At 42.0% G+C, this 27,486-nt stretch overlaps 1 protein-coding gene across 1 annotated transcript in view; it reads left to right on the top strand.

The window, feature by feature from the left end:
• The window catches only part of GPATCH2 (G-patch domain containing 2), a 341,444-nt gene that overhangs the window by 184,125 nt on the left and 129,833 nt on the right, over window positions 1–27,486 (top strand). Inside the window, 1 exon segment of the mRNA XM_033936572.1 lies at window positions 13,783–13,850. Within this exon segment, the coding sequence (XP_033792463.1) occupies window positions 13,783–13,850 (68 nt within the window).

Raw genomic sequence — 27,486 nt, 5'->3', positions numbered from 1 at the left:
GGTTTTGTTGATCCTTGCTCTGAATTATTTGTATTTATAAAATGACAATTCTACAGAATATTGTTTCTTTTTATACTTTAATAAAATACATTCAATATAAAATCATAACTGAGGCTTGTGTGGATGGGATCAGATGATTTGTGGGGACCAAGCTCGCGGAGATGGGGCGGAAACGGGATTTTTAAATTTTAGTCCTAGTAGTTTGCCGGTCCACAAAATAATTATTTTTTTTCTGCCGGTCCACGGGTGTAAAAAGGTTGAAGAACACTGATCTAAAAGACAGGTAATCGAAGAGCCGATAATCGAAACGGCTTTTTAGATGTATCCAGGGACATTTTAGGCCTCTGAATGCTGCTGTGCACTCAGAGCTAAAAGGGGCATTTTTGGAGGAGTGGTTAGGGTGGGATGTGGGCCGACCTAGACTTAGTTATCCTGCAGAGATAATTGAAGGTTTGACGAGACTGCCTAGACGGAACTTTTATACGTTGTGACTTAGATGATGTAAAGACAAGTGTCCAAAAGGTATCCAAAGTGACCAGATAACCACTGCGGGAACAAAGAAAAGACACCCCCCACCCCACCCCCTCCGTGTTCACTGACCCCGTCGCACCCCAACAAAGTTCAGAATAAAGATGTACATATCTGCCTCCTGAACATCAGCACCTGGCATAGAAAAGCCTAGTAGAGCTGCACAGAGGTGGCTTAAGTAGTCTGGGGGGTGGGCTAGTGAACCATAGAGAGGAAGATCGAGGTCCATAAGCCACTCTAACTACTACATCAGTGGTGGAAAATGTGAGTCCACAACCCCCACCCCCACCCTACTGTACTGCCATATAGGTGTCACCTGCAGCCATAAGGGCTATTGGGGTTGTAGACAGATAGGTATAGTGGTGGGGGGGGCTCACCATGACCTATAAGGGAGTTGTGGTGAGATGCTTATGTAGCACTCTTTTTGTAAAGTTCACAGCAGTACCCTGTAAGGTGCCCCACTTCTCTGTTTATGTCTGGGTGGCCAGTCTATCACAATCCTGGCTCCTCCCATATCCAATAGGTCTTACTCTGGACATTTCAGACTTGGACAAATTTTTGGTCGAGAATGTGGTATAAAGATAGATGTACTGGCGGTCTGGATGATCAAATGCCTGGACATCCAGATAGACAATTTGTGCCGAAAAATATTTTGGACGTACTTTTTGAGAATGGACATTTTGCCGCTGCCGACTTTGGGCAGCTAATGCCCTATGTCCAGATAGGACTTAGACGTTTCTTTTGATTATGCCCCTCTTTAGCTTAATCAAAGGACCCCCTTTGTGTTTACTTCCTCTATATTCTTTACTATGCTAGACAGGTTCTGAAAGATTAAAGGAATTTAGATTCTCAGTTTTGTTTTTTTCATACTACAGGACATAAATTGTGGAATTCATTACTGCTTATATTGTTGGTACTGAAGAGCTGGAATTTATTTTAAAAAGCCTCAAACTTATCTATTGAAATTTTATAGGCTGTATTTGATGGTATGATATACTATATTTAAATAGTAATTAGTTTTTTTTTTGATGAGGTGATGACTAGATGAGTTATGTAAAATTTCATGGTTTATGTTGTTTTTTATAATTCAATTTTATTATGTTTGTTTTATTTAGTTTTTATTTATTTGTGTCTCGTTGTTTTGTTTTATGCAATTAGGTTTTGTTTAGACTATTGTTTCTGTACTTATTTAAGCTTCCAAGAATTGTTAGATTGTGCAATATTCAAGTTTCAAAAAAAAAAATAAAAAAAAAATAGATTTCCTAGACAGATTATGTATGGGAATTTGTAAGGTCATCTGGTATCTTGGCCCCACTGGCCCAGGATGGCTCTGACTTGATACTTCTTTTATTTTTAAAGAAATTTACCATTACCAGACATGCCCTCCTATATCAGATAGGCACAATGAGAAAAAAACCCAATAACTTCTCTGTGATCATGAGTGAGAGAGGTTTATCTATAACAGTCATTTCAGGGGTCCCATATCAATTGGGTATTCATGGTAAGGTAAAACACCATAATGTGCAATAAGAGGCAAAGAACATAACAATTGCCATACTGAGACAGACCAAAGGTCCACCAAGCCCAGTATCCTGTTTCCAACAGTGGCCAACCCATATTCCAAGTACCTAACTAGATCCCAAGTAGAAAAACAGATTCTATGCTGCTTATCCTAGGAATAAGCAGTGGATCTCTACAAGACATCTCAATAATGGCCTATGGACTTCTCTTTTAGGAAATTATCCAAACCTTTTTTAAACACTGCTAAACTAATTAATTTCATCACATTCTCCAGCAACATTTTCCAGAATTTAATTACTTGTTGTATGAAGAAATATTTTCTCTGGTTTGTTTTAAATCTACTACTTAGCAGCGGGGGTCACGTGATGTTATGCTGGTGAGTGGACATCTGTGGAGTTTGCTCCCGAGCCTTTCCCTCATTTCTGTTATTTTCCCTCTTGATCATCACTAAAACTTGACATCAGTCACTCTACAATTGCTTCGGAACTTGATTCCTTGTTGGTACCTGATTGCTCTCCCTTCTCATGTCTGCAAAACCACCTCGAAAAGGCATTGATCGTGTGCGGGGGACAGACCTGAAAATGGTGGATGGCAAGCCCTCTCAGGTGCAATCTGTGAGCTCAGCATGCATAGTGGAGGAAGTACAGGAGGTGAAAGTGCTGCTGGAGGGTTCTCTCACAGCCAAGCTTCAGCCAATCATTGGCAAATTGGTCGCGGTGGACACCCACCTAGAAACCTTGCATGCTGTAGATTGGTGAGGCAAGATTCCCCTTGACTAAATCTGCTGACTTTCTCTCATTAATACATGCTTATGTATATATTCTGTCATTTTGTTCTTTATAATAGTCTCTACCATTTAGTCCAAGACAAACGTCAGACTCACCTGTCAGTATATAATTTCCCAAATCACCTCTGGAGCCCTTTTTTTAAAATTGTCATTATGTTGACTACCCTCCAGTGTTGTGGTACTGTGCTGTATTTTAGAGAAACGTAGCTTACAATAGATCTGCAAGTTCTTTTTTTTTTTTTTTTCAAATTTTCTCAGCACTCTGGGATGTATATCATCCGGTCCAGACGATTTGCTGCTGTTCAGTTTGTCAAATTGACCCGTCACATCTTCCGGACTTAAGAGATTTGTTTTGAGTTTCTCTGATTCATCAGAATTGAATACTATTTCTGGCACTGGTAACTTCCTCTCATCTTCCACAGTGAAAACTGAAGCAAAGAATTCATTTAATCTCTCTGTTATTGTTCTAACATACATTATCTACCCCCTAATTCTATAATGTACATTTTTGTTTTAGGTATATTTGTGGGTGTATTGTAGTAGTGCAGATTTGCACTCTCTAATTTATGTTTTAACAATCAATTGATCATCAGTGTTGACTTTGAAAATGCATTGTAAAATTAATAATTTGTGCCTAATTTCTAGATGTAAAAATATGCATAATTATAAAAATCTATTGGGGTATGAGTTCTGAATTAAGGATTTTTAAATCTGCTCAAGGTATAAATAGTTTCTGTAAGTGTTACTACAGGTAAACAACCAATTTTAGTCCAGAAAATAGCTTCTGCTTCTATCAACATATTGTTTATTTTCTCTCTGAGATAAAAAGTTCAGTTTTCTGATATTTGTACTAAGATAAGTCAGTAAACAAGATTAATATAGTGTGGAAAAGGTTGTCAGCAGCTCTGGCAAAGGAAATAAGTTGCCTGTACATAGAACATACTTTAAACTGAATAAAAGTGTCAGGTCCACCATGAGATAATGTGATCATGAACCTCTAACAAAGCATGACATAGGCATAGTCAGGTTTTCTTATAGCCTCAGTGTAGAAAATGGATTACTATATTTCAGGGATAGTGAGGAATAGCGTGAAAACCTTATTTTGAGATTAATGCAGGATATTGTACTAGAGCAAAAATACACGTATACCTATTGTGTTAAAATGTTTAAATTTGGTTATTTATGTCTTGATCAGTAGGTTGTATCATAGATTTCTGTTTAACACCTCAAAATGCAAATTGATTCAAGCTGCACTACTAGCAAAATAATTTTTAGATAATTCAATTGACAGTGAAAACCAAAAGAAAATCATTAAAATTGTTTTTTCTTTTTCAATTTGATGTTAATTTCTGTGGAAAATTAACTATTTTAACATTTTAAAGTGTTTCCTCAACTACTTCACTATTGTATATCTAAATTTGGCACTGTTTGACTTTATCAGATCTCAAGAACTTATTACACTGATATATATAATATATGAGAATAGCATCAGCTATTAGACTGGCTTTGAAAGGAAAAATATATTTCAAAATTAACATAGACCTTTTATGCCATGAAACTAGTTTTAAAATAATAAATACAACAGTAATAATACAATAAGACCAACAAAAAAGAGCGAAAGAATCAAATCTATAGTAAATCTAAAAGAGAAACAAACTTACATATACAACATCTATAAAGCCAGATAGGAAAATGAGCTTCTGACATTTTTACTTATAGTTCCACCTAATCATTCTTTGGCCATTAACAAGCAGTGGTGTCAACTTAGGACACAGAAATGGAATACTCAGAAAACATAGGACTTGTCGTACCACTTCATTCTCATGATTCCTCTTGGTCTTTCAAGCTTATCCTCCATTTCAATTTAATATACTGCATTTCTTAATGCAAAAAGGTGTTTTATGTTAAAAAAAAAAATTATGACAGTTGGAAAGGAACTCCAGTTATCAATAGGAAGATAAGACGAAATCAAAGATCTGAGAAGTAGAAAAGTGAAGAGTAGCAGGCATATCACCCCAGTAATGGAACCTCCTGAGAAAAGTGAGACGTTTTCAAAGCAGCTTTAAATTTGTGGTAAGAAAATTCAAGTCAGAGCTGTAGGGAGAGGGAATTCCAAAGACAAGGTCTGAGGAAAAAATGTACTAGACCTGCTTTTATCAAGTTTGGCAGAAGCAACTGATTGGATAAACAGCCTATAGTCACAGAAGATTGAAGAAAGTGAGAGGTAGTGAAAGGAACATAGAGGGAGACAAGATTAGTAGGAGACCCAGAGTAGAGAACTTAGGGCTAGATTCACTAAGCCCACCGATCAAGTTCCGACCACTTATCGACCCCATTGCGACCTGATTTCCCTCCGACCCGATTCACTAACCTCTGTCCCGATCAACCTCCGATCCGCGCATGCAAATGAGAGGGAACGGCATTCAAATGTATGCAGGCAACAATTTACTAACAAAAAACCTGCAACACCGACTGGACTGGCTGATCACAAACAAGCGACTGCTGGGGACCAGTCGTTCACTGCTTTCTGATTGTATCTCCTGCTCTCTGCCTGCTGTCTGCCCTGACTTTCCAGCTCTTTGCCCCTCCCCCCTCTCCCCCAACTCTCCTGCTCTCTCTGCCCCAACTCTCTGCTGCGATTTTCTCCTGCCGCCCTGCTCTGCCCTGAATCTCCTGCTCCCTGCCCTGACTTTCTGCCGCGATTTTCTCCTGCCACACTGCTCTGCCCCGAATCTCCTGCCTCTCTGCCTTTTGCCAAACTTAAAAGAGGTGCAGACTGTGGTAAGAATGTGATGTGTTCATCCAGATCCAATTGCTCAGAGAGCCCCGACTCTCCTGCTCCCTGCCCCAAGCGCTGCCCTGGCCTTCACCCACAGTGGGAGCCTGTGGTTTTAACCCACAGGTTTAAAGCGGGTTAAAACCACGGGCTCGCTGGGCTAGTTAAAAGTTGAAAAAAAAGTCGCTGCTCTTCAATGCATGCTCAGACCATCTACTTCCAGATATTGATTCTAATCTATCTCAACAAGATACTAATTCTGACCTTGAACCCACTTTATCATTAGTGCCAACATGGGTGAGTAGCATTGGATAATAGTCACTAGACTTGATGAGTTTCAGCAAGCTTTCCATAACATCTTGAATTTTGGCACCAGGCACTCCTCCTGGAACATCATGTCTGGTCTGCAGATGGATGCCTCTTTACCCCTCAGAAGGGAATCACCAACCTCCACTACCTTTCACCTATTGGTCATGGAAAAAAGAAGCTATGGGATTTCAAGCTTTGGTCCTTCCTCTCCCTGGGACACTCTTATCCACTCCACTTCCAGGGCTACATACCGGTTCTTTAGTTGAAGGGTAGGTGGAGTCTCAGTATCAAGTCTGCAGGTTCTTGTAACCTGAGTCCAGCTGTTACCCATTAGCACAGACTATTCTTTCCCACTTCTGGAAAACATTGATGCCTCATGAAGCATTTCATTGATCTATCACTCATTCTCATGGATACGTCTCAGCTTTGCCACCTCCTCTCTCAATTCCTTCACTTTCTTCATGAGTGATTCAAGCTGAAAACAGCTTGCACATGGAACCACACCCTCTGCTTGGGTAACATTTCTGTCTGCACAGAGACAGAAGCTGTAGCCTGGGCAACAGGTTTGGCAGCACAATGTTTCCCAGCCATACTGTGGTTGCAGAAGTGCTCGTACCTAATGAAAGAAAAAAAAAAAAAAAAAAGAGCAGAAGAAAATCCTACCAAAGCAATGTCTTCTTCCTGATTGGCTAAAGATCATATAAATCAAAAGTTCAGTCTTGGGATGGGTGGGAGCTGGGGAGGGTAGGAGGGAATTAAACACTAAACAAAGACTTTCCTGAACTGTAACCTTAAAATACTAACTTAGTCTAAAACACTTTTTATATAAAACCCTAACAGCCCCTAAATGCTGCACTATTGTCTAAACTGATTTTGCTGAAAAGCAGAGTACTAAACTAAAAAAGTTAAAAAGAAAAACAATTATATAACCTACTGAAGCCCACAATTATCTTTTCCCAAGTCTAAATGCCAACAGGTAGGATATTACAGTGGAATTTTTCTTCCCTTTAGCAGATCCTCATTCAGCACCTCTTCAGAACAAGGAGCAGCTAAGTTAAGAACATAAGAATTTGCCTCCGCTGGGTCAGACCAGAGGTCCATCCTGCCCAGCGGTCCGCTCCCGCGGCGGCCCCTCAGGCCTATCACGTGTGCAGTGGTCCCTGACCATTCCTATAACCTAGCTCAACCCTATTTGTACCCCTCAATCCCTTTATCCTCTAGGAACCTATCTAAACCTTCTTTGAAGCCTTGTAAGTTCTGGATTACCTATTTGTAGAAGTGCTTCTAAACTGAAAGTGATGTCAGCTACATCTCCTGAACTTATCCTACCTACCCTTTTAGCTTTTCTCTTTAATCAGATAATATTGTTTAACTGAAAGGCAACTGAACAATAGATCACTTTCTAACTGCCTGAAAGATCTTTGCAAAAAATGTGATCTGTAGGGCTGCTTTTTCTAAGTAGTGAGGAGGGGTTTCAAGTTTCAAGTTTAATTAAAAGTTTGATTAAATCACAGTTTCAAATTTCAAAGCGATGTACAGTTAAAAATTAGGGGAGGCAGACTACATTTACTACATTAAGACGTACACCAAAACAAACAAGTACATAAGGGAAAAGTGTGGAACTACAATTTAAATTAAAGAAAAGAGACAAAAACGGGAAAACCAAGAGGAAGGGAGTAATGTCCGGTGCAGTATTCGGAGAGACCCCCCAGGAAAGAGACTTGGGAGTACTTGTAGGCAAGTCAATGAAGCTGCACAATGTGCAGCAACAGAGAAAAGGGCGAACAGAATGCTAGGAATGATTAAGAAGGGGATCAGAGAAAGTTATCATGCCGCTATACCGGGCCATGGTACGCCCCCACCTGGAATACTGCATCCAGCACTAGTCACCATACATGAAGAAGGACATTGTACTACTCGAAAGGGTCCAGAGAAAAGCGACTAAAATGGTTAAGGTTCTGGAGGAGTTGCTGTACAGTGAGAGATTAGAGAAACTGGGCTTCTTCTCCCTTGAAAAGAGGAGAATGAGAGGGGACATGATTGAAACATTCAAAATACTGAAGGGAATAAACTTAGCAGATAAAGACAGATTGTTCACCCTATCCAAGGTAGAGAGAACGAGAGGGCACTCTCTAAAGCTAAAAGGTGATAGATTCCATACAAACGTAAGGAAGGTCTTCTTCATCCAGAGAGTGGTAGAAATCTGGAACGCTCTTCTGGAGGCTGTTATAGGGGATTCAAAACAAAGTTAGGAACGTATGCAGGTAAGGCTAGACTCAATCAGGGCACTGGTCTTTGACCTAAGGGCTTCCGCATGAGTACGATGGACCACTGGTCTGACCCAGCAGCGGCAATTCTTATGTTCTTATGTTCATTAAAATTAAGATTAAACCATTAAAAAGGCTTGTTATAAAATTGCCTAGAGTATATGCCTATAAATGTACATGCATAATACTATTTGGCAAATACACTTTTTAACCTGGGAAAGGTAAATGTTCCTGGGGCAGAGTTTGGACAAGGTTAGAACTTAAGCATATGCTTATGAAAACTATGCAAATATTGTTTTTTTGTTTGTTTTCAAATGTTTGTGCATGTTAAATGTATATGTGAATATTGGTATGATAGCATGTTGGGGAGGTAGGAATTTATCAATGTGTACTACTGTTAAGATGGTTATTTTACCTCAAGTCATGCTATTTATCACAGATGCCCATTTTATGCAATGAGACCTTTTGCTAAAATAGCACAACTTGTGGTAGAATATCCTATCTTAACAGTAGCACATTTATACATTTTCATATGTACATTAAGGGGGGTATTGGTTGGTATACATTCTTCTCGTTTACAATTGGTATAATTTATGCATATACTTGCTGCCCACATAAGGTGTCCTGTTATAAAAATAACCTCTCTATTAAAAAAAGTTTAATCAGAGTACTATAATTATCTTTTTTTCACATTGAACATGCTTTGAAAGCTGAGTAAATTTATTAGCTTATCCTTCCCTCTATATGCTTCATTTTCCAATAATAGATTCAATACTTTTATGAAAATAGACATTTTATGATTGTTTTAATTATTATAGATTTATGGGACTGTCGCCATTGTACATGCTTTGACTGAGAAAATAATACACGTTTCAAGCAAAAGATCTAAACTTGCTATATTGTTTCCTCCATTTAAAAATATGCAAGGAGAGCTTTGAAATGGCTCCAACTGAACCTGTAAAGTGAACTTACTTGTCTTCAGCTTTTGCTGTATTGTTGAGTTCCACAAATTTATGTGAGGTCTTTTTCTCTACCTGTTTATAGTTTTCTGTATTTTTCCCACAAAAGAAGGGGATAGAGTTTTTTTAATATACTATATATTTTGATATTTACTATCCCACCTGGTGTTAAATAACATGTGTTACAGAACCCATGCTCTCAGTTAATGCACGTTCTAGGAGTCTTATGTGATAGGTATCTGCCCTATATGGTAAATATAGGGCAGATGATGGCCACGCTTCCTGCATATGGTTTTCACTTAAGGTGCAATAAATATAAAAACTTATTGTCCTTTGGAAAAAGTCTCCCTTTCTGTTCTAGTCTTAACAGAAGAGATGAGTTAAACATTTAAAAAGCAGCATAAAAGTGAATCACTTTTATTTTAGAAGTGGCAGCATTTAGAAGCATGGCTTTAAGAATAATTCCAACATAGATTTGTTACAGGGCATGGTAGAATTCTTGTATTTATATTAATCTGAGGTCTGTTCAAAAAGTATCAGACTTTATTCATAAAAAAATACTTGTATTCAGATACAACAATCTTATACTAATCTCCTTCAAAGTAGTCCCCTTGGGCTGCCACACACGTCTTCCAATGGTTCTGCCACTATCGGAAGTAGTGCCGGAACGCCTCTTTTGAGATTGGTCGCAACTGGACCGTTGCATTCTGCATGATGTCTTCTCTTGACTGAAATCTGGTCCCTTTCAGGGGCATTTTCAGCTTGGGAAAAAGCCAGAAGTCACACGGAGCCATGTCGGGAGAGTAGGGAGCCTGAGGAATCATAGGTGTGTTGTGTTTGGCCAAGAAACCTCCATATCAAATGTGAAGAATGGGCATGTGCATTATTGTGATGGAGCTGCCAATTGCCAGCAGCCCACAGGTCTAGCCGTTTATGTCTCACAGCGTTACGAAGGCAATGCATAACCTCTTGGTAATACCCCTTGGTGATTCGACGATCCTGCATCACCAGTTTCCTCACTTGGTCAATGATGATCTCATTTCTGAATATTGAGGGCCTACCAGAATATGCTTCACTCTCCACTGATGTGCGGCCATCTCTGAAGTGGTTGTACCACTCCTTTATCTGTGTGGTGCCTATTATTTCATCCCCGAAGGCCTGTTGAATCTTGCGGATTGTTTCCACTTGGGAATCGCCAAGCTTTACACAAAATTTAATGCAGTAGCATTATTCAGGTTTTTCTGTCATTTTGTCAAAAATGAAAATCAGACGGCGCTCACTTACACTTCCTCACTCATCGGCAGTCTGCCAGCGACTGCCAGCTTCTGTAGGCAGTAAAAAATTCAAGCATGCACATTAGGGTCGCCTACATACGTGCACCAACTCATGCCTCCCTAGCTTTATTTGTTTACGCAAGAAAAATTAAGGTCTGATACTTTTTGAACAGCCCTCATATATTTTCTAACTAGGATTTGCTATTGAATAATGGAATCATTTGGGGAGGGTGCAGGTATATGTACCAGAATGTAAGGATGTGGTATATCTGGGAAGGAAAGTGGCATAAAAGAGGCAAATACTTAACCAGCTGTTTCAGGTGACTACCCTCTACCCCAATTCCTTCATATCACCATTCCAAAGCCTGTTATCTCCTTTGCAAGTACCGTATACAGTACACCCAAATATAATTTGAGACCCCCCTTTTTCTCCCCAAAAAGGAGGAAAATATTCAAGTACCCTGCCCCATCAGGTTCTGCACCCAGCCCCATCCCTGCCAAGCTCTTCACCCAACCCCCTCTCCTCTTTCCCCTGTCAGGCAATGCACCCAGCTCCCTTCCTGCCAGGCTCTGCACCCAGCAACCTTCCCTCCCTTCCCTGTCAGGCATTGTACCCAGCCCCCTTCCTTCCTCCCCTCCCTACCCTGTCAGACTCGACACCCAGCACCCTTCCTTCTCTCCCTCCTTTCCCTGTCAGGCTCTGCATCCAGCACCCTTCCTTCCCTCCCTCCCCTGTCAGGCTCAGCACCCTCCCTGCCCTAGCCTCATACCTCTACTGCCTGATCCCTGGTGGAGTTGCAGCAGGCAAGAGCAAACTTTCCGAGTTCCTGCCCCGCTGCTAACCGGCTGCCATGAGTTTCTTTGGCCGCTGAGCGGCATAAGCAGGCAAGCAATTTGGCGCTGCTGCTCAGTGCTGAGCGGCTTCCTTACTGGCTCCCAGGAAGCCGCTCAGGACCAAGCAGCATTGCCAAATCGCATGCCTGCTCATGACGCTCAGCGGCCAAAGAAACTCATGGCAGTCGGTTAGCAGTGGGGCAGGAACTCGGAAAGTTTGCTCCTGCCTGCTTCATCTTCGCGGGAGCCAATAAGGAAGCTGCTCAGCACTGAGCAGCAGCACCAAATCGAACACCTGCTCATGCTGCTCAGGGGCCGAAGAAACTTGCAGCAGTGGGGCAGAAATTCAAAAAGTTTGCTTCTGCCCACTGCACCTCCATCAGGGATCGGCAGTAGAGGTGTGAGGCTAGGGCAGGGAAGGAGGCAGGCTGCAGAGCCTGGCAGGGGCTGCATGCAATAATTTTGGAAGGGGGGTGTATTGTTGGCTCGAATATAAACCGGGACCCCCATTTTTGGGCCAATTTTTTGGTCCCAAAATCCCGGTTTATATTCAAGTATATACGGTAATTTCTTTTTTCAAAATTCTTAGAACTTCCTTTTTATCTAGCATGCCAAATTGATGACTTTCTGTTCCTAGATGGAAGAACAAAGATGAACACCATTTTGCATAATCGTAAGATTTGCTTATGTTAGAAAGTATAAAAATGTATTTTTCGTTTTATTTTATGTATGCTTTAAGAAATAATAGCATCTGTGAAGTGTTACAAAATACTGTACTTAACATACACTATTATCACGATTTTCGAAGCAAAATACTTTTGGGACATATTTTTCAAAAATGTGTCCTAGGCTGTTTTTTACTTTGGATGACTTGCGATTTAGACGAAAATGGACTTAGACATCCCTTTCGATTATGCCCCTCCACATGTACTCGTATTGCAAGACTTCACTCATTTAGAACAACACTACATTCCTGCAGCGTCGGAGAGAGAAGAACCATCGGTTCAGTTGTGATGTGTGTATACTGTATGTACTTGTATTGCAAGTTAAAATTTAATCAAATGTTTTGTTTGTCTTGCAAAACACTTGCAAACCAAGTTACTTGCAGTCCAAGGTTTTACTGTGTTTAGGTAAAACATTATATACGTTTTATCTGAAGTATTTGGGTAAAATAAAATTATGAAGTGGATCTTCTGGCACTTGAATTGTTCATGTTTTATTGCTTCTTTAAAAGAGAAACACAGGATCCCATATTTTCTTCAACATTAAATTTCTGAATAAGTATCTATAATTTTCATATGCTTATCTTGTAATGTAAACTTCTCATGTGAATGTTTAAAACTAAATTTTAAGCATTTTATATATTTGTATATAATTAATTTTACTAAACCGCGGTAAAATTTATAGTTACTGCAGCTTAATAAGCAGTAGTGGAAATTTAATGTGGCAACTATAGGAGGTGTTCCCAGCATTTGTTGTTGTCTGAGGATAAAGCAGGACATCAATTACCACATAGGGTGACGTTGTCTAATGGAGCCCTGGCACAGATACTGCACAGCTTTTGATGTCCTGCTTGTCCTTGGAGAAAGTGAAGCTACTCACTTGCTGCAAATGTTCTCGGAGGACAGCAGAACACACATTACCAAATACCTTCCTACTTTCCCTAGGAGTTGTATTCACTAATATGTTGTATTTAATTGCCTAGTCCTGTGTGACTGAGGCAGGTGACAAGGTTTGCTTGGTTAGGGGGGCAGTGCTGCCAGAGGCTTCTAGAAATTAATGCCCCCTTTAATCTAGCCGCATTAGGGTTTTTTATCGCTGGCCGCTGCAATAAAAGCTCTGATGCTCATAGGAATTATATGAGCGTTGGAGCTTTTACCGCAGTGACTGATGATGAAAAACCCTAACGCGGCTTGATTAAATGGGGCCTAAAACAGTAGGAAGCGTCCAGGCCAAAATTATCTTGAGTCTTTCCAGATTCTGGTTGTCTTTTGCCCTACCAAGTTTTGTTTGGATTTTCCCTTTTTAAGTGGGATTTGTTCTGCCCCTTTTTTTTATGACATGCACTTATGTTGCCATTAGCGTGCAACCATTTTTAAAAAATTACCATGTGAGCACTTACCACTACCCATTTTGTAGGTGGTGATGGCTTATGTTGTATTTCTAAACTAATCTGTCAGTGTACAGCAATATAGCTGCAGTAACTGGAACCTGCAGGAACCTCACTCTCCAAAAAAATGAATTAGGATGTTCTGATTTGACAATTACCATAGCACGCCTGAGCAGGTCCCATGGTAAGCTGTTTTAGTGCCTAATTCAACTTGATAAAAGAGCCCCTAAATCCTTTCCTATGCCACTCACTTTTTAGGGTCCTAAATTTAGAAGTTTAGTTAAATTTTGAGCACAACGTTAGGCACTCAACCCTAGTAACTTTCCAAGGAATTAGATTTAGCCTCATTATCTATTATTGTTCTTCAGAATGCAATAGAATTCCTTCTGATTGTCTTTCTTTTTCTTTCCCCTTCAGATTAACAGCCCTGGGACAGGCAACAGTGAGAGAATGGTTCCTTTTTCACAAGACCCTCATCATCATGAGTAGGTATCACTTTCATTTCTTAATCATTTTTTTTTTTTTTGTTAATTTATAGATTTTGAAATATAATGGAAAGAGAATTTTGTACAGCAATATACCCAAGTATACAGATAAAGAAAAAAACAATTGTGAAAAATAATACTAGGGTTATTAGTCCATTAATAATAAGGAGGCAAGCTGACAATAAATAGGGGAAGCTGTTACAAGAACATATAGAAAGGAAACAAAAATTTTGAGTAGTACAGCAGCTATTTTAAACCTCCTATCTAAATATCTATGACAGGTTAATGCCCCAGGAGATAAGATTTCTTTTTTCATAGGGAGAATATTTTTCCTCATTTCTTGCATCTATCGAGATACATCAGGAAATATTTGTACTTTGTCACCCTAGAAATTTGTATGACCAGATCTAAAATAAAGTTCCAATAAAGCCTCCTTATCTTGCAAAAATATAAAGGAAACTGTCACCCTATAGCAGTATCGCGCAAACTTTGCGAAGCCACAGCAAAGCCCATTAAACTGGCAGCCACGGCTCGAAGGCATCCATAAGTGCACGGACATTAACGCGATGATGTCACATGCATGCATGACATCATCACGTCATCCGCGCAAGGCTCTCCAGACAGGGTCCTGAACCACCAGTGGGAGGTGCTGGAAGGAAAGAGGCACAAAGAGGCACTAGGGAGTAGGAGAGGCTCTGGCACCAGCTGACTGCCTATAGGATGTGCTTCTTGCTGTGAGAGGCACGTCCTATAGGCAGTCAGCCAGTGTCTGTCCTCCCCGACGTATCGCAGCACTCCTAGAATCTCAGGCGGCACACAGTTTGTGATACACTTCCCTATAGGATACTTTCTCTTGAAATGTTTCCAATATAGCAGTTACATTTAAACCAGTGGTCTCAAACTCGCGGCTCGCCAGGTACTATTTTGAGGCCCTCGGTATGTTTATCATAATCACAAAAGTAAAATAAAACAGTTTCTTGATCATATGTCTCTTTAACTATAAATTACAATATTATTATTAAGACTTAGCCAAAAGGAAAGATTTATAAACTATAGAGAGTTTTACCTTATGCAAAATTGTCATTTCTTTAATAAGACATTAACTATTTTTTCTGAAGCTCTCCAAGTACCTACAAATCCAAAATGTGGCCCTGCAAAGGGTTTGAGTTTGAGACCACTGATTTAAACTATCTCAAAACAGGCCTTCTTGAGTCTGAGATGTTTTAAGACTAGTTTGCAAATAACAACTAAGTAATCATAATTATCTGTACGGTTAAAGGCGATAGGACTTGATATACCTCTTTTCTGTGGTTACAATCAAAGCAGTTTAAATATTGTGTACAGATATTTATTTTGTAACCTAGGGCAATGTGACTTCCCAGAGTCACAAGGGTTAAGTGACTTCCCAGAGTCACAAGGAGCTGCAGTAGGCATTGAATTCAGTTCCCCTGGTTCTCAGGCCAGTGTACAAACAATTAGGCTACTCCTTCACTCCACATTCGCTGAAGGTCTGTGTACAAGTTTCATATCTGCTTTCAAAAACATAAAAAAGCACAAGCTTGAAATGTGTAAGGAGTAGAACTATTTACGAAAGCTTCAACCCTGGCTTCTGTGAAACTAAAAATTTCAATTTTAGCAAGATTCTTATATTCCCATTAATGCTGTCATCATTTTGTTTTTCTTTTTTTTACTTTTAGACTTTTCAATATGAATAATATGCTTTCATACCTATGTTACTAGAACTAGGATTAAGGAGGTTGCTAATAACGTATATACTTGAATTTAAGCTGAGATTTTTAGGCTCAAAAAATGGCCCCAAAATGATGTTTTGGCTTAAATTCGGGTCAGCGTTCACCCGCCTTCCTCCCAGACCTGTTGCAGGCCTCCGCCAGGCTTGCCGTAAGACCTGGTAGGCCAGTGGTGGGCCAGGACAGGAGGGATCCCTCCTACCTCCTGTCCCAGCCAACTCAAAAATCTTTTAACCAGCCTTCTGCCTCCCCTATGTAACTTTAAAAACCCTGTGGGGCCTTTCTTTACCTCCCTCCTGCCTCCTCCATGTAGCTATTATAATCCCCAGTGGTCCAGCAGTGAACCGGATGGACCACTAGGGATTGTAAAATGTATGTGGAGGAGGTGGGAGAAAGGTAAGGGAAGGCATAGTTGATCGGAACAGGAGACAAGAGGGATCCCTCCTGTCCCAGCCCACTGCTGGCCCACCAGGAACTACGACAGGCCCGTGGAAACCTGCAAGGCATCAAGAGGAAGGGAGGGGGTACAGAGTACAGAGCATGGAGGGAGGGTGGACAGGGTGCAGAGCTGGGCTGGGAAGGAGAGGGGCTGATTGCAGAGCCAGGGAGGGAGAGGGCTGGATGCACAGCCGGGCAGGGCACTTGAATATTAACCCCCCTCGATTTATATTCGAATTAACTATTTTTTTTTCCTCCTTGTTAATACTTCTTGTTAATGCTACTGTGAAGCCACTACCACTACTACTACTATTTATTATTTCTATAGAGCTGAAAGGTGTATGCTGCGCTATACATTTTAACATACAATACAGTCCCTGCTCAGAAGAGCATACAATCTAATTTAGATAGGACATTTCAGGGTTGGGGAGGTGTGAAAGCTAATACTAATACTGTGAATACTAATATTGTGAATATAGCATTGTAATCCACCTTGTTAAAGGAGGACTATAACTAAATAAACTATAAACTAATACATTAGACCCTACTCAGAAATCTAGTTACAGGTCTATTGCTACTCTACCTGTGGTAGGGAAGGTAATTGAGAAAATTATTTTAAAACAGTTTTCAGAATTTGTAGTATAGTCGCAGGGCATTAATTCTATTCAATTTGGTTTTCGAGAGGGATACAGTGTGGAAACATTGCTTGTTTCCATGGTAGATGAGATTCGGAGAGGGACGGACGATAGAATAATTTACTATCTCATATTGCTTGTTGTTTAATCTGCCTTTAATACCATTAATACTGCTTTAGGGGTTGGAGGAGTGGCATAGGAATGGTTTAGATTATACCTAAATGATAATTATGCAGGTGAAAGTTAATGATACAGTTTCGAATCGTTTTTTGCTTTCATGCAGGTCTTAGCAGTTGGCTGATTCTCTTTATGTAGATGTTTGGAGGACCATTTTCAAAAAGGACATCTTGGCATTTTCCCAAGAGATGTCCAAATTTGGAGGCTCAGAAATGTCCATGGCGAACCGTTAGATGTCCAAAAGTATATTTTGAAAATCACCTACTTGGATGTCTTGGCTGACAGGACGTACAACCTTAGGACGCCTAACTTTATACCCCATTTTTGACCACAGAAATGTCTAAATCTAAAACTTCCATACCCAGATCATTTGGACATGGGAGGGGCCAGCATTGTAATGGACTGGCCACATAGACATCCCAACAGAGCAGTGGGACACCTTAGAGGGCACTGCTGTGAACTTCACCTAAAGGGTGCTAGATACACATTTCACCATAACCCCCTTATAATTTATGGTGAGCCCTCCAAAACTCCCTCAAAGCCTACTATACCCAACTGTCTACTATCCCAATAGCCCTTATGACCGTAGGTGGCACCTATATGGCTGTAGAGTAGGGTTTTGGTGGCCTCACACTTTCCACTATAAATGTAGTGATTAGAGTGGCTTATGAGCCTGGCTTCTTCTATCTGTGGTTCACTAGACCACCCACCAGTCTATTTAAGACACCTGTTTGATTTTTTACTAGGCTTTCACTTACCAAGTGCTGCTGTTCTAGAGACATAAGAACATAAGAATTGCCGCTGCTGGGTCAGACCAGTGGTCCATCATGCCCAGCAGTCCGCTCACGGACGGCGGCCCTCAGGTCAAAGACCAGTGCCCTAACTGAGACTAGCCCTACCAGCGCACGTTCTTGTTCAGCAGGAACTTGTCTAACTTTGTCTTGAATCCCTGGAGGGTGTTTTCCCTTATGACAGACTCCAGAAGAGGGTTCCAGTTTTCTACCACTCTCTGGGTGAAGAAGAACTTCCTTACGTTTGTACAGAATCTATCCCCTTTCAAATTTAGAGAGTGCCCTCTCGTTCTCCCTATCTTGGAGAGGGTGAACAACCTGTCCTTATCTACTAAGTGTATCCCCTTCAGTACCTTGAATGTTTTGATCATGTCCCTTCTCAATCTCCTTTGTTCGAGGAAGAAGAGGCCCAGTTTCTCTAATCTTTTGCTGTACGGCAGTTCCTCCAACCCCTTAACCATCTTAGTCGCTCTTCTCTGGACTCTTTCGAGTAATACCGTATCCTCCTTCATGTACGGTGACCACGTACATGAAGGCGACGACGGGGTGGTCTAGTGAACCACAATGCTGTACGCAGTACTCCAGGTGAGGGCGCACCATGGCCCCGTACAGCAGCATGATAGCCTCTGATCTGTTTGTGATCCTCTTCTTTATCATTCCTAGCATTCTGTTCGACCTTTTCGTCGTCGCCACACATTGCTATGAACGGCTTATTCGACTTGTCAATCAGAACTCCCAAGTCCATTTCCTGGGATGTCTCTCCAAGTATCACCCCGGACATCCTGTATTCGTGCATGAGATTTTTGATACCGACATGCATTACTTTACACTTATCCACGTTGAACCTCATCTGCCATGTCGATTCCCATTCTTCAAGCCTGATTCTGTCACGTTGCAGATCTTTGCAATCCCCCTGCATCTTCACTACTCAGAATAACTTCATATCGTCTGCAAATTTAATCACCTCGCTCATACCTGTGTCCAGCTTGTTTATAAAGATGTTGAAGAGCACGGGTCCAAGTACGGAGCCTTGTAGCACCCCACTGGTGATGCTCTACCAGTCCGAGTATTGTACATTTATCCCCATTCTGTTTCCTATGCTCCAGCCAGTTTTTAATCCACGTGAGTATTTCACCTTCGATTCCATGGCTTGCAATTTTCCGAAGTAGTCGTTCATGTGGAACCTTGACAAACGCCTTCTGAAAGTTCAGATATACAATGTCAACTGGGTCGCCCTTGTCTATCTGACTGTTTACTCCCTCGAAGAAGTGCAGCAAGTTCATCAAACAAGATCTGCCTTTGCTGAAACCGTGCTGGCTGGTCCTCATCAGACCGTGTCTGTCAAGGTGATCAATGATGCGGTCTGTTATCAGGGCCTCTGCCATCTTTCCCGGTACCGAGGTCAGACTCACTGATCTATAATTTTCCGGGTCTCCTCTCAAACCTCCGGAATCTTTCCTGATTCGATCGACAGATTGGCTGTTAGTTGAAGCAGTTCAAGCTATGGTCCCTTTCAGTTCCTTGATGACCCTCGGATGGATGCCATCCGGTCTCGGGAATTTATCGCTCTTAAGCCTATCAATTTGCCTGCATATCATGTTTCATTTAGATCATTGTGAGATGGGAGGGGGTTAATGACCACTGGGGGAGTGTGGGGGAGTTATTACTTAATCCCTCCAGTGGTCATCTAGTAAGTTTGGGTAACTTTGTGGCACTTAGATGCTTCTGAAACAGGTCTAGCCCAAAAAGTCTAAGTTCCGTCTAGGATAACCTGGAAAAGGTTGGATAACTGCCTCAAGATGTCCAAGTTTAACCCGCCCATAACACACCTCCCAACATGCCCCCTAGTCTTTTATACTCGCAACAGGCAAAACACCTCACTAGACATCCAGAAAGTTGGCTTCGAAAATCGGCACTTAGACGTCCCAGCGATTAGAACGTCCAAGTGCCGACATGATGGTTTTAGACATCTTTATTTTTTTATTATGAGCCCTTTGGTCTAGGAGAGTGTTGTCCAGTGTTTAGAGCTACAGCCTCAGCACCCTGAGGTTGTGGGTTCAAACCCTGCGACCTTGGGCAGCTTAAGGATATTGCTATTAGCTGCAAAGCTTGGAGATTTTGAGTTGCCAGACTGGAGGAAGATGTCTTCATTTGTCAGGGTTTGGGAATCCCCACTAGTTCAAGTATTTATAAATTGCACTCAGGCAGGGAGAAACTTTGGTGCCAATCCACTAATTTTGGGCTCTAGTCCCTCCCACAAATCAGCTGTATATGACTACGCCACTGAATACAAAAATAATTGTGATGCACCTATCCCAAAGCTAACATATTCCAATTAATAAATTCAAAATAAAACAAATTTTTTCTACTTTGTTGTCTGGATGTTTTGTTTTTCTATCATCTTGGTCCCAGTTTCTCTTTCTGCTTTTTGTCTATCTTCAACTAATTCTCTTTCCAGTGTCTGCTGTCCATTTTTTTCTCCTCTTCTGTCGTTCCATTTCCCTCTTATGCCTGTCTCCAACGTATTGATTTTTCCCTTTCATCTTTCTTAACTTTTTTTTTTTCTTTTTTGCCTCTGTCCACTTAAATCTTGCCTTCTTCCTCACCCTTTTCTTTTTAAATGTTCAGCTACCTCTCAATTCTCCATCTTCTCTCAGTCCCTAGCTCTCCCATTTCCCATCTCACTCCTTTCTCAGCCTTCTATTTCCTGCTATCTACTCCCCATTACCACATTTCTACCATTGTACTCACTACTCTCTCACTCACCTTGTCATCTCCATTTTGACCTCATCTACTTGGCTCACCACTTTCAGAATCCCCGCCCCCTCTCTCCTCTGGTCAGGCTATAACTCCCTGTCCCTTTCTTTCCATCTCCTAGCATCTTCTTATCCCAGCTCTCTTCCCTCCTGCTCTCTCATGAGTCCATCTCTGCTCCTCTATCCCCATGGTTCAACATTTTGCTCCCTCTGTTTTCTATTTTTCTTCTTTCCTCCCCCCTTGATGCTGAACAATGAAATGGAGGGGGGAAAAAAAGAGATGCGGCATCTCTCTGCCTTCCATCCACATGCCTAACATTTCTCCCTCCCTCCCATCCATCCCCAGATCCAACTTCTCTCCCTTTCTCTTCCCAACTTCCTCCCCATCCCATTTCTCCCCCTGCCTGCCTGCCTCCCTTCCCTAGGGCCACCATTTCTCCCTTTCTCTTCCCAACAGTTCTCCGTTCAAGTATCTCTTTCCCTGTTCCTCCACACCACCCAGGTCCAACTTCTCTCCCTTCAGACCATTGCCCACCATCTCTCTCTGTCCTCTGTTTCTGGCCCCATAAGCTCTATCCCCACACCCAATCTACGTGCCTCCCGCGGCTGATCTGGAATCCTTCTCTCTGAGGTAACACTTCTGGATCAGCCACAGGAGGCATGTATGAGCCGCTGTCCGCGGCTTTGAGTGAACACTGCAGTAAGACGGAGGAGGAAGCTAGCAAGACTGTAAGCACCCAGGGGTGGCAAAATAAAATATCGCATCGCCTTTGAGCGGGACCACACGAAATACCTCATAGGGCCACAAGTTGGACACCCTGGAGAGGAAATTGTGACAGCGGGGATCGAGGAGCTAACTCCCTTACAGTTGCGCCGATGCTGGGTGGGGCCCAGGAGAGCACCAATGCCGGGGTGGAGGGGGGGGGGGCCTTAAACAACTTAAACCAATCAGAGCCTCAGGCTCCTGCCTGGATGCACTGAAAAGGGGCCTAAGGCTCTGATTGGCCCAGACACCCCATAGGAGGGGCCTTAGACATCCTGGTCAATCAGAGCCTTAGGCTTCTTCCCAGTGCATCCGGGGAGTTGCTTGAGGCTCTGATTGGCTCAGGTTGTATAAAACCCCTCTGGGTCATCTATTTTGAGGTAAGGGGGAGGGGTATGGGTGAGGGGGGTCACCTGCCAGCGGGGGAGAGTGAGCGTCTCTCCCACTGCGGGGGGGGGGGGGGTCAAGTAATGGCGGGGATTTTAGGGCAGCAGGAGAGTATGGGCATCTTTCCTGCTGCAGGGGGGTCACAAGTCCAGGGGGGTGTTCGCCACCACTGCAGGGAAAGGGTATTGTGATGCAGTAGAGAGAATGGGCATCTCTCCCGCTGCATCATAACACAGGGGCTTTTTAGCAGTCTCTGACACTAACCGGCACCCCTGGACCAGTCACTTATTTTTGTCGCCAAATGCCAACGCCACTTTTTGAAAATGCGTTGGTATTTTTTAAGAATCCACCAGAGGGCTCATTTCAATGTTGAAGAGCCCATTTGACGTCATGACTGTCAGTGTCGGAGACTGCTAGAAACTTCACTAAAATAAAGAGATAATGATAATCTGCCATTAAACAGCGTACAGGCTAAATCGCCGGAAAACAGTTTAGTGACAGCGTTAAAGTTTTGAGAATCTGGGCCTGAATGAATTCCAAACTGAAACAGATATATTGGTCTCTGCCTGAGTTCCACCCCTCTGAGTCAGGCAGGACCTGTTCTGGCCAGTTAACGCCACCTCCTGGAGAATAGCCTAACTGCCAGCTTAATGAACCAGTGCCTTCTGCTGCCCATTAATATGATAGTATTATTTCTGAGGAAGAATCCCTGACTCCCTTACACTTATATTACGTCATGACTGTATTTGATTTATCTATGAATCTGTTTTTATTATGTATGTTTTTATATAAGCCACTTAGAATTATGTAAGTGAGATATAGGTTTTGGAAAATAAATAAATTGCTCTTGGTACACACACACTGACGTAATGATTCACCTACAAAAAGGGCCTATTTTCATGGTCTATAAAAGAAATATCCTTGTTACATGTGCAAGATCTGCTCAGTTGTAACTCAACTGTAATTACATTGAAAAATATGTGCATTTAAAATGGGTACATCTTACTATATACTTTTCAAAGCTTATTCATTTTTTATTGATTTTTAAACTATCGAGTTTAAATAGTAAGAAGATGAAGATGCAGCTAACTTGAATTTGAGGGCAGGGTTTATATATCAGTTCACTTTTGTAAGACTTGACCCATCACTCTCCTCATACCAGGCCCAATTCCAACTCCCCTACTTTCCTGTCCCATCTCTGAAGCTGTTGTCGGTATAGCTATTACCGCCATCACTTCCTCTAGTCCTTCCAAATCTATCAGTAAGCACAGCCACTATTTCTTCCGGCTATGCAGATCAGTGCCTTTATGACCTATATGACTGGTTCAGTGGCTGAGCCTGTCCCTTTTTGCCTCTCTGGACTTGCACCAAGCTGGTGGTTAAGATCCAGTTCCCCCCTGTAAAGAGATGAAAGAATAATAGCACATATAGAATATAGAACATATATTTTCAGTGGTAGGTCTTAAAGTGTGGAATTTGCTCCCAAGAGAGCTGTGACATGAACAGGACTCTTGAAGCTTAGGAAAAAATACAGTAGAATCCCGTTCATCCAGTGCTCATACATCCAGCAGAGTGAAGGGCAGAGGAGAGGAGATGGATGGATGCTGGTCCCTTAAGTGTGGGGGCAAGAGGTGGTGAGGAAGAGAAAGGGAAGAAAAGTGACCCAGACCAGAAAGAAGGGTGGGAAGGGAGGAACATATGCTGGACCTACAAGTAGGGGTGGAGGATGATAGAGAAAGAAAGAAAGTGAGGTGAGAAAGGAAACAAAACTATTTTTACAGTAACTTTTAAGCACCAGAAACTACAGTTATCTGGTATCTACTAATCCCCATGTGTGCCAGATAACGGAGAGTATACTGTATTGAAGTTATTTTTTCCTGAGAACTAGAAGAGATCAGGAGCATTACTGAGTTCAAATTTTAACTGGTTTTAAGATTTGCATTTTATGATTTTATTGATTTTTATTATTTGTGATAAATGTACCGTTTGAAAGGAAATCAGGTATGAGGATGATAATTTTATTTCATTTTCTTCTATACTGCTTTAATTTCCCTGCCTTATTCTGGTCCTTTGGGTAGATTGCAGCAGGCTTCTCTCTTAACCCAAACAATGAGTAGCCATGACACTTGCACATTTCTTGTCTTTGAAAACCCAAATGTTTCATTGAAATACTGGAGTTCATATACCAGCATATGCTACTTCTACACCCCCTACTTGTAGCTTTTTCACTGGCCTTTATATGTTAGAGAGGTGCGCCCCATAATGTGTCGTCCTTGGCAAAACATTTAAGTGTTAGATCTGTGATTCAGTGAGAGAGAAATAGTTGGTCATCCTCTGCTGCAGGAAACCTTTGTACTAGTTAAGGTTGATTCTCCGTGCTGTAACAATGAAGAAGTTTTAATAGTGAATTAATAGGCCTGATTTTTCAGCTGTATGATTTCATACAGTGATTACCCAACCTTATTCCTTCAGTTAGAGATCAGATAAGTGAATGTACATTTGAAGGACCAGGCTATTTGTGGAACCTGCAAAAAAGGAATGATTAAGTTAGAGATTACCAAACACACTCATGGGCAACTGTAAAAATTGTATGTCAGTAGCTCAATTAGCGGCATTAATTACCCCTTTCATTTGGGAATGGAGCATGAGTGACTGCTTATTTCTGGTACTGGATTGTTGTCTCTTGCAGAGGGCCATCTGGTTGTTTACTGCTATGTAGTCTGCCATTATTGCTACCAAACATCCCTACAGATAAATGACTAATATATTGGCCATTTGTCTGCAGTGACTGTCCAAACTGAATCCCCAGGCAGATTGAGCACTGGGAAAATAGGTGCATACATTGACGATTTTGAATGTATCAAGGCAATGCCTACTGCCACATTCAAATTTATATAAGCATCCACAGGGAAAAGAAGGAAAAAAGACATACTGGTGCACATGCATGTGCACACATAAACATGTGCACACCCTATCTTCATTTCTCAAACACATACTGCCTCTTTGTCTTTATTATATGTATTCATCCTTTTAATACACGTAAAACCTGCTTCAAACACATATATACACCCACACCTAAACACATCCACAGAGAGGACAATAGCATTTATCTATACAAACACAAACTGAAACTGTCTCTCAAACATACAAAACTTCTATTTCACACACTCATACAGAGATACAAAGCCTTTCTGACAAAGCCATACAAACATGCACACCCGCCCATTCATACAAAGTCAAATTTTCAGTGTTGTCCTTAATGGATAAGATATCTGTGTAACGTTTTTTATCCCAGGACAAGAGGGGAGGTATTCTCACCTATGGGTGACGTCATCCGACGGAGTCCCGATGCGGATGCCTCACAAGCAGACTTGCTTGAAGAAACTAGAAGTTTCGAGTCGCCCGCACCGCGCATGCGCGAGTGCCTTCCCGCCCAGTGCACAGGGCGCGTCTCCTCAGTTCTTAGTTTTCTGCGGAGCCGAGAAGTCCGTCTTTGACTCTCTGCATTCAACTTAGTTCACTTTTGCCTTCTCTCAACCGCGGTTGGTGTTCTTTCTTCATGAATCGCTGTTTTATTTTATATTATTTGTTTTAATCTAGTTAAAAAAAAAAAAATTGAGACCTTCATCGAGGCATTCTTCACGACATCTTCCTCGAAACCTCGTTCTACTCCGACCTCGACCAGACCACCAACTCCTCGTTCCAGATCTCCAATGCGGGACCTCGAGGATATCCCGGCTTCGATTGCCTCGACCAAGTCACCTGGTTCCTATGGGACTTTTTTCCATGCCGAAGCTTCTTCTTCGACACATGCTGCCTCGACGTCCTTGAGTCTTTTTCATCTTTCTTGTGACAGATGGCTGTAGACTTGGATGTTAACTTGGATACTGGCTTCAAATATTCTAAGGAATATCTTGAAGCCATGCGTCTCCCTCAGCCTCCGGCAGAAAGTCTCAAACTTCCACTTCACAAGCTTTTGGACCAGACTTTTACTCGATGCCTGGAGACTCCATTTTCTATACCAGCAGTACCTGGAAAATTGGACTCAAGATATAAAACGGTGCATCATAAGGGATTTGACAACTCACAGTTATTTCATCAATCCCTTCTAGTTGAATCTTCCTTGAAAAGATCCCATCCTTTCAAGGTCTATGCTACAGTCCCCCCTGGCAGGGAGGGGAAAACTATGGACAAATTTGGACGTCGCATCTACCAAAATGCTATGATGTCCTCTAAAGTCCTCAATTATAATTTTTATTTCATTACTTATTTTAAATTTCTTCTTTCTCTACTGCCGAAATGTATGACTTACATGGATAATCAAATGCATTTTGAATTTCAAGAAATCATTGCTTCTTTTTCTCAGTTGCGTCTCCATCTCTAGCAGTCATCTTACGATGCCTTTGAGTTATCTGCCCGAGCAGTTGCTTGCTCTGTGGCTATGCGACGTCTTGCCTGGCTTTGTACCATTGACATGGACCCTAATCTTCAAGACCGCCTGGCTAACATCCCTTGTCAAGGCAATGACCTCTTTGACGAGTCCATCGAGGCAGCCACTAAAAAATTATTTGACCATGAAAAGTCATTTGCTTCAATTGTCAGACCTAAACTGAAGCCGACTCCAGCCAAGCCTGCACGCCCGACTGTTATCTATCAAAGGCGTTTTGCTCCGAAGCCAGCTCCTTATACTTGCCCTCCTCTGAAAAAACAGCAACCTCAGAAGCAACAGAGATCCTAACCTTCTGCTGCACCTAAGGCTTCTAAGCCTTTTTGACTGTTTAAAACAGAGTATAACCTCCACCTTTCTGTCTCTGTCTCCCTTTCCCCCTATAGGAGGTCGTCTCCATCATTTTTACAACAGATGGACTTTAATTACATCAGACCTCTGGGTCCTGACCATCATCAGAGAAGGATACTCTCTTCATTTCACTCAGGTTCCACCGGAGCTTCCTCCAAGAGAGTATCCTTCCAATCCATCCCAGACCGCCCTTCTTCAGGAAGCTCAAGCTCTGCTTTGTCTCCATGCCATCGAACCAGTTCCCTTGGAACAGCAGAACAAATTTGATCACGTCTCACCACTCCTGTCTAAGCTCCATTGGCTCCCAGTAATCCCCAGGATCCACTTCAAATGTGCGTGTCTGGCCTACAAGATCCTACATGGCATCCTTCCTGCCGTTATCCCTCTATCCTGGAACTCCCCAACCCCTACTTCCTCCAGATCCTCCCAAATTTTTAAACTGTCCTTCCCTTCCATAAAAGGTATTTCCCATGTAGGCAAACTTGGGTCATCCCTCCCCTTTAGAATCACTGAGATCTGGAATAACCTCACCTCCCCTCTCCGAACCTCAAGCTCCCTCCAACTCTTCCACAAACACCTAAAAACCTGGCTATTCTCAAAACTGTAACACTTCCCCCCTCTTAGGCCTCTCACCTTCCCCCTTTACACCTAACTCTTTAATCTCTCCACTGTAGTTCCTCTCTCATCTTTCTTCCTGTAAACCGTGCCGAGCTCCGCATTCGTGGAGATGGTGCGGTATATAAACCCAAGGTTTAGTTTAGTTTAGTTTATTACTTCCTTGTTCCGAAGAAGACGGGCGATCTGCGACCCATTCTGGATCTCAGGGCTCTCAACAAATTTCTAGTCAAAGAAAAGTTTTGCATGTTGTCCCTGGCATCCCTTTATCCCCTTCTCGAGCAGAACGACTGGTTATGCTCTCTGGATCTCAAGGAGGCCTACACTCATATTCCCATCCATCCGGCCTCCTGTCATTACCTCAGATTTCGGGTGGGGAATCTGCACTACCAATACAGAGTTCTACCCTTCGGCCTGGCCTCATCTCCCAGAGTGTTCACTAAGTGCCTGGTAGTGGTAGCAGCAGCTCTACACAATCATGGTCTTCAGGTATTTCCCTACCTCGACGATTGGCTCATCAAAGATTCC

The sequence above is a fragment of the Geotrypetes seraphini genome, chromosome 3 (assembly GCF_902459505.1).
Source record: "Geotrypetes seraphini chromosome 3, aGeoSer1.1, whole genome shotgun sequence".
NCBI classification, from domain to species: domain Eukaryota; kingdom Metazoa; phylum Chordata; class Amphibia; order Gymnophiona; family Dermophiidae; genus Geotrypetes; species Geotrypetes seraphini.
Note: the sequence above shows the minus strand (reverse complement) of the source record. Positions and strands in the feature narration are given on the sequence as shown.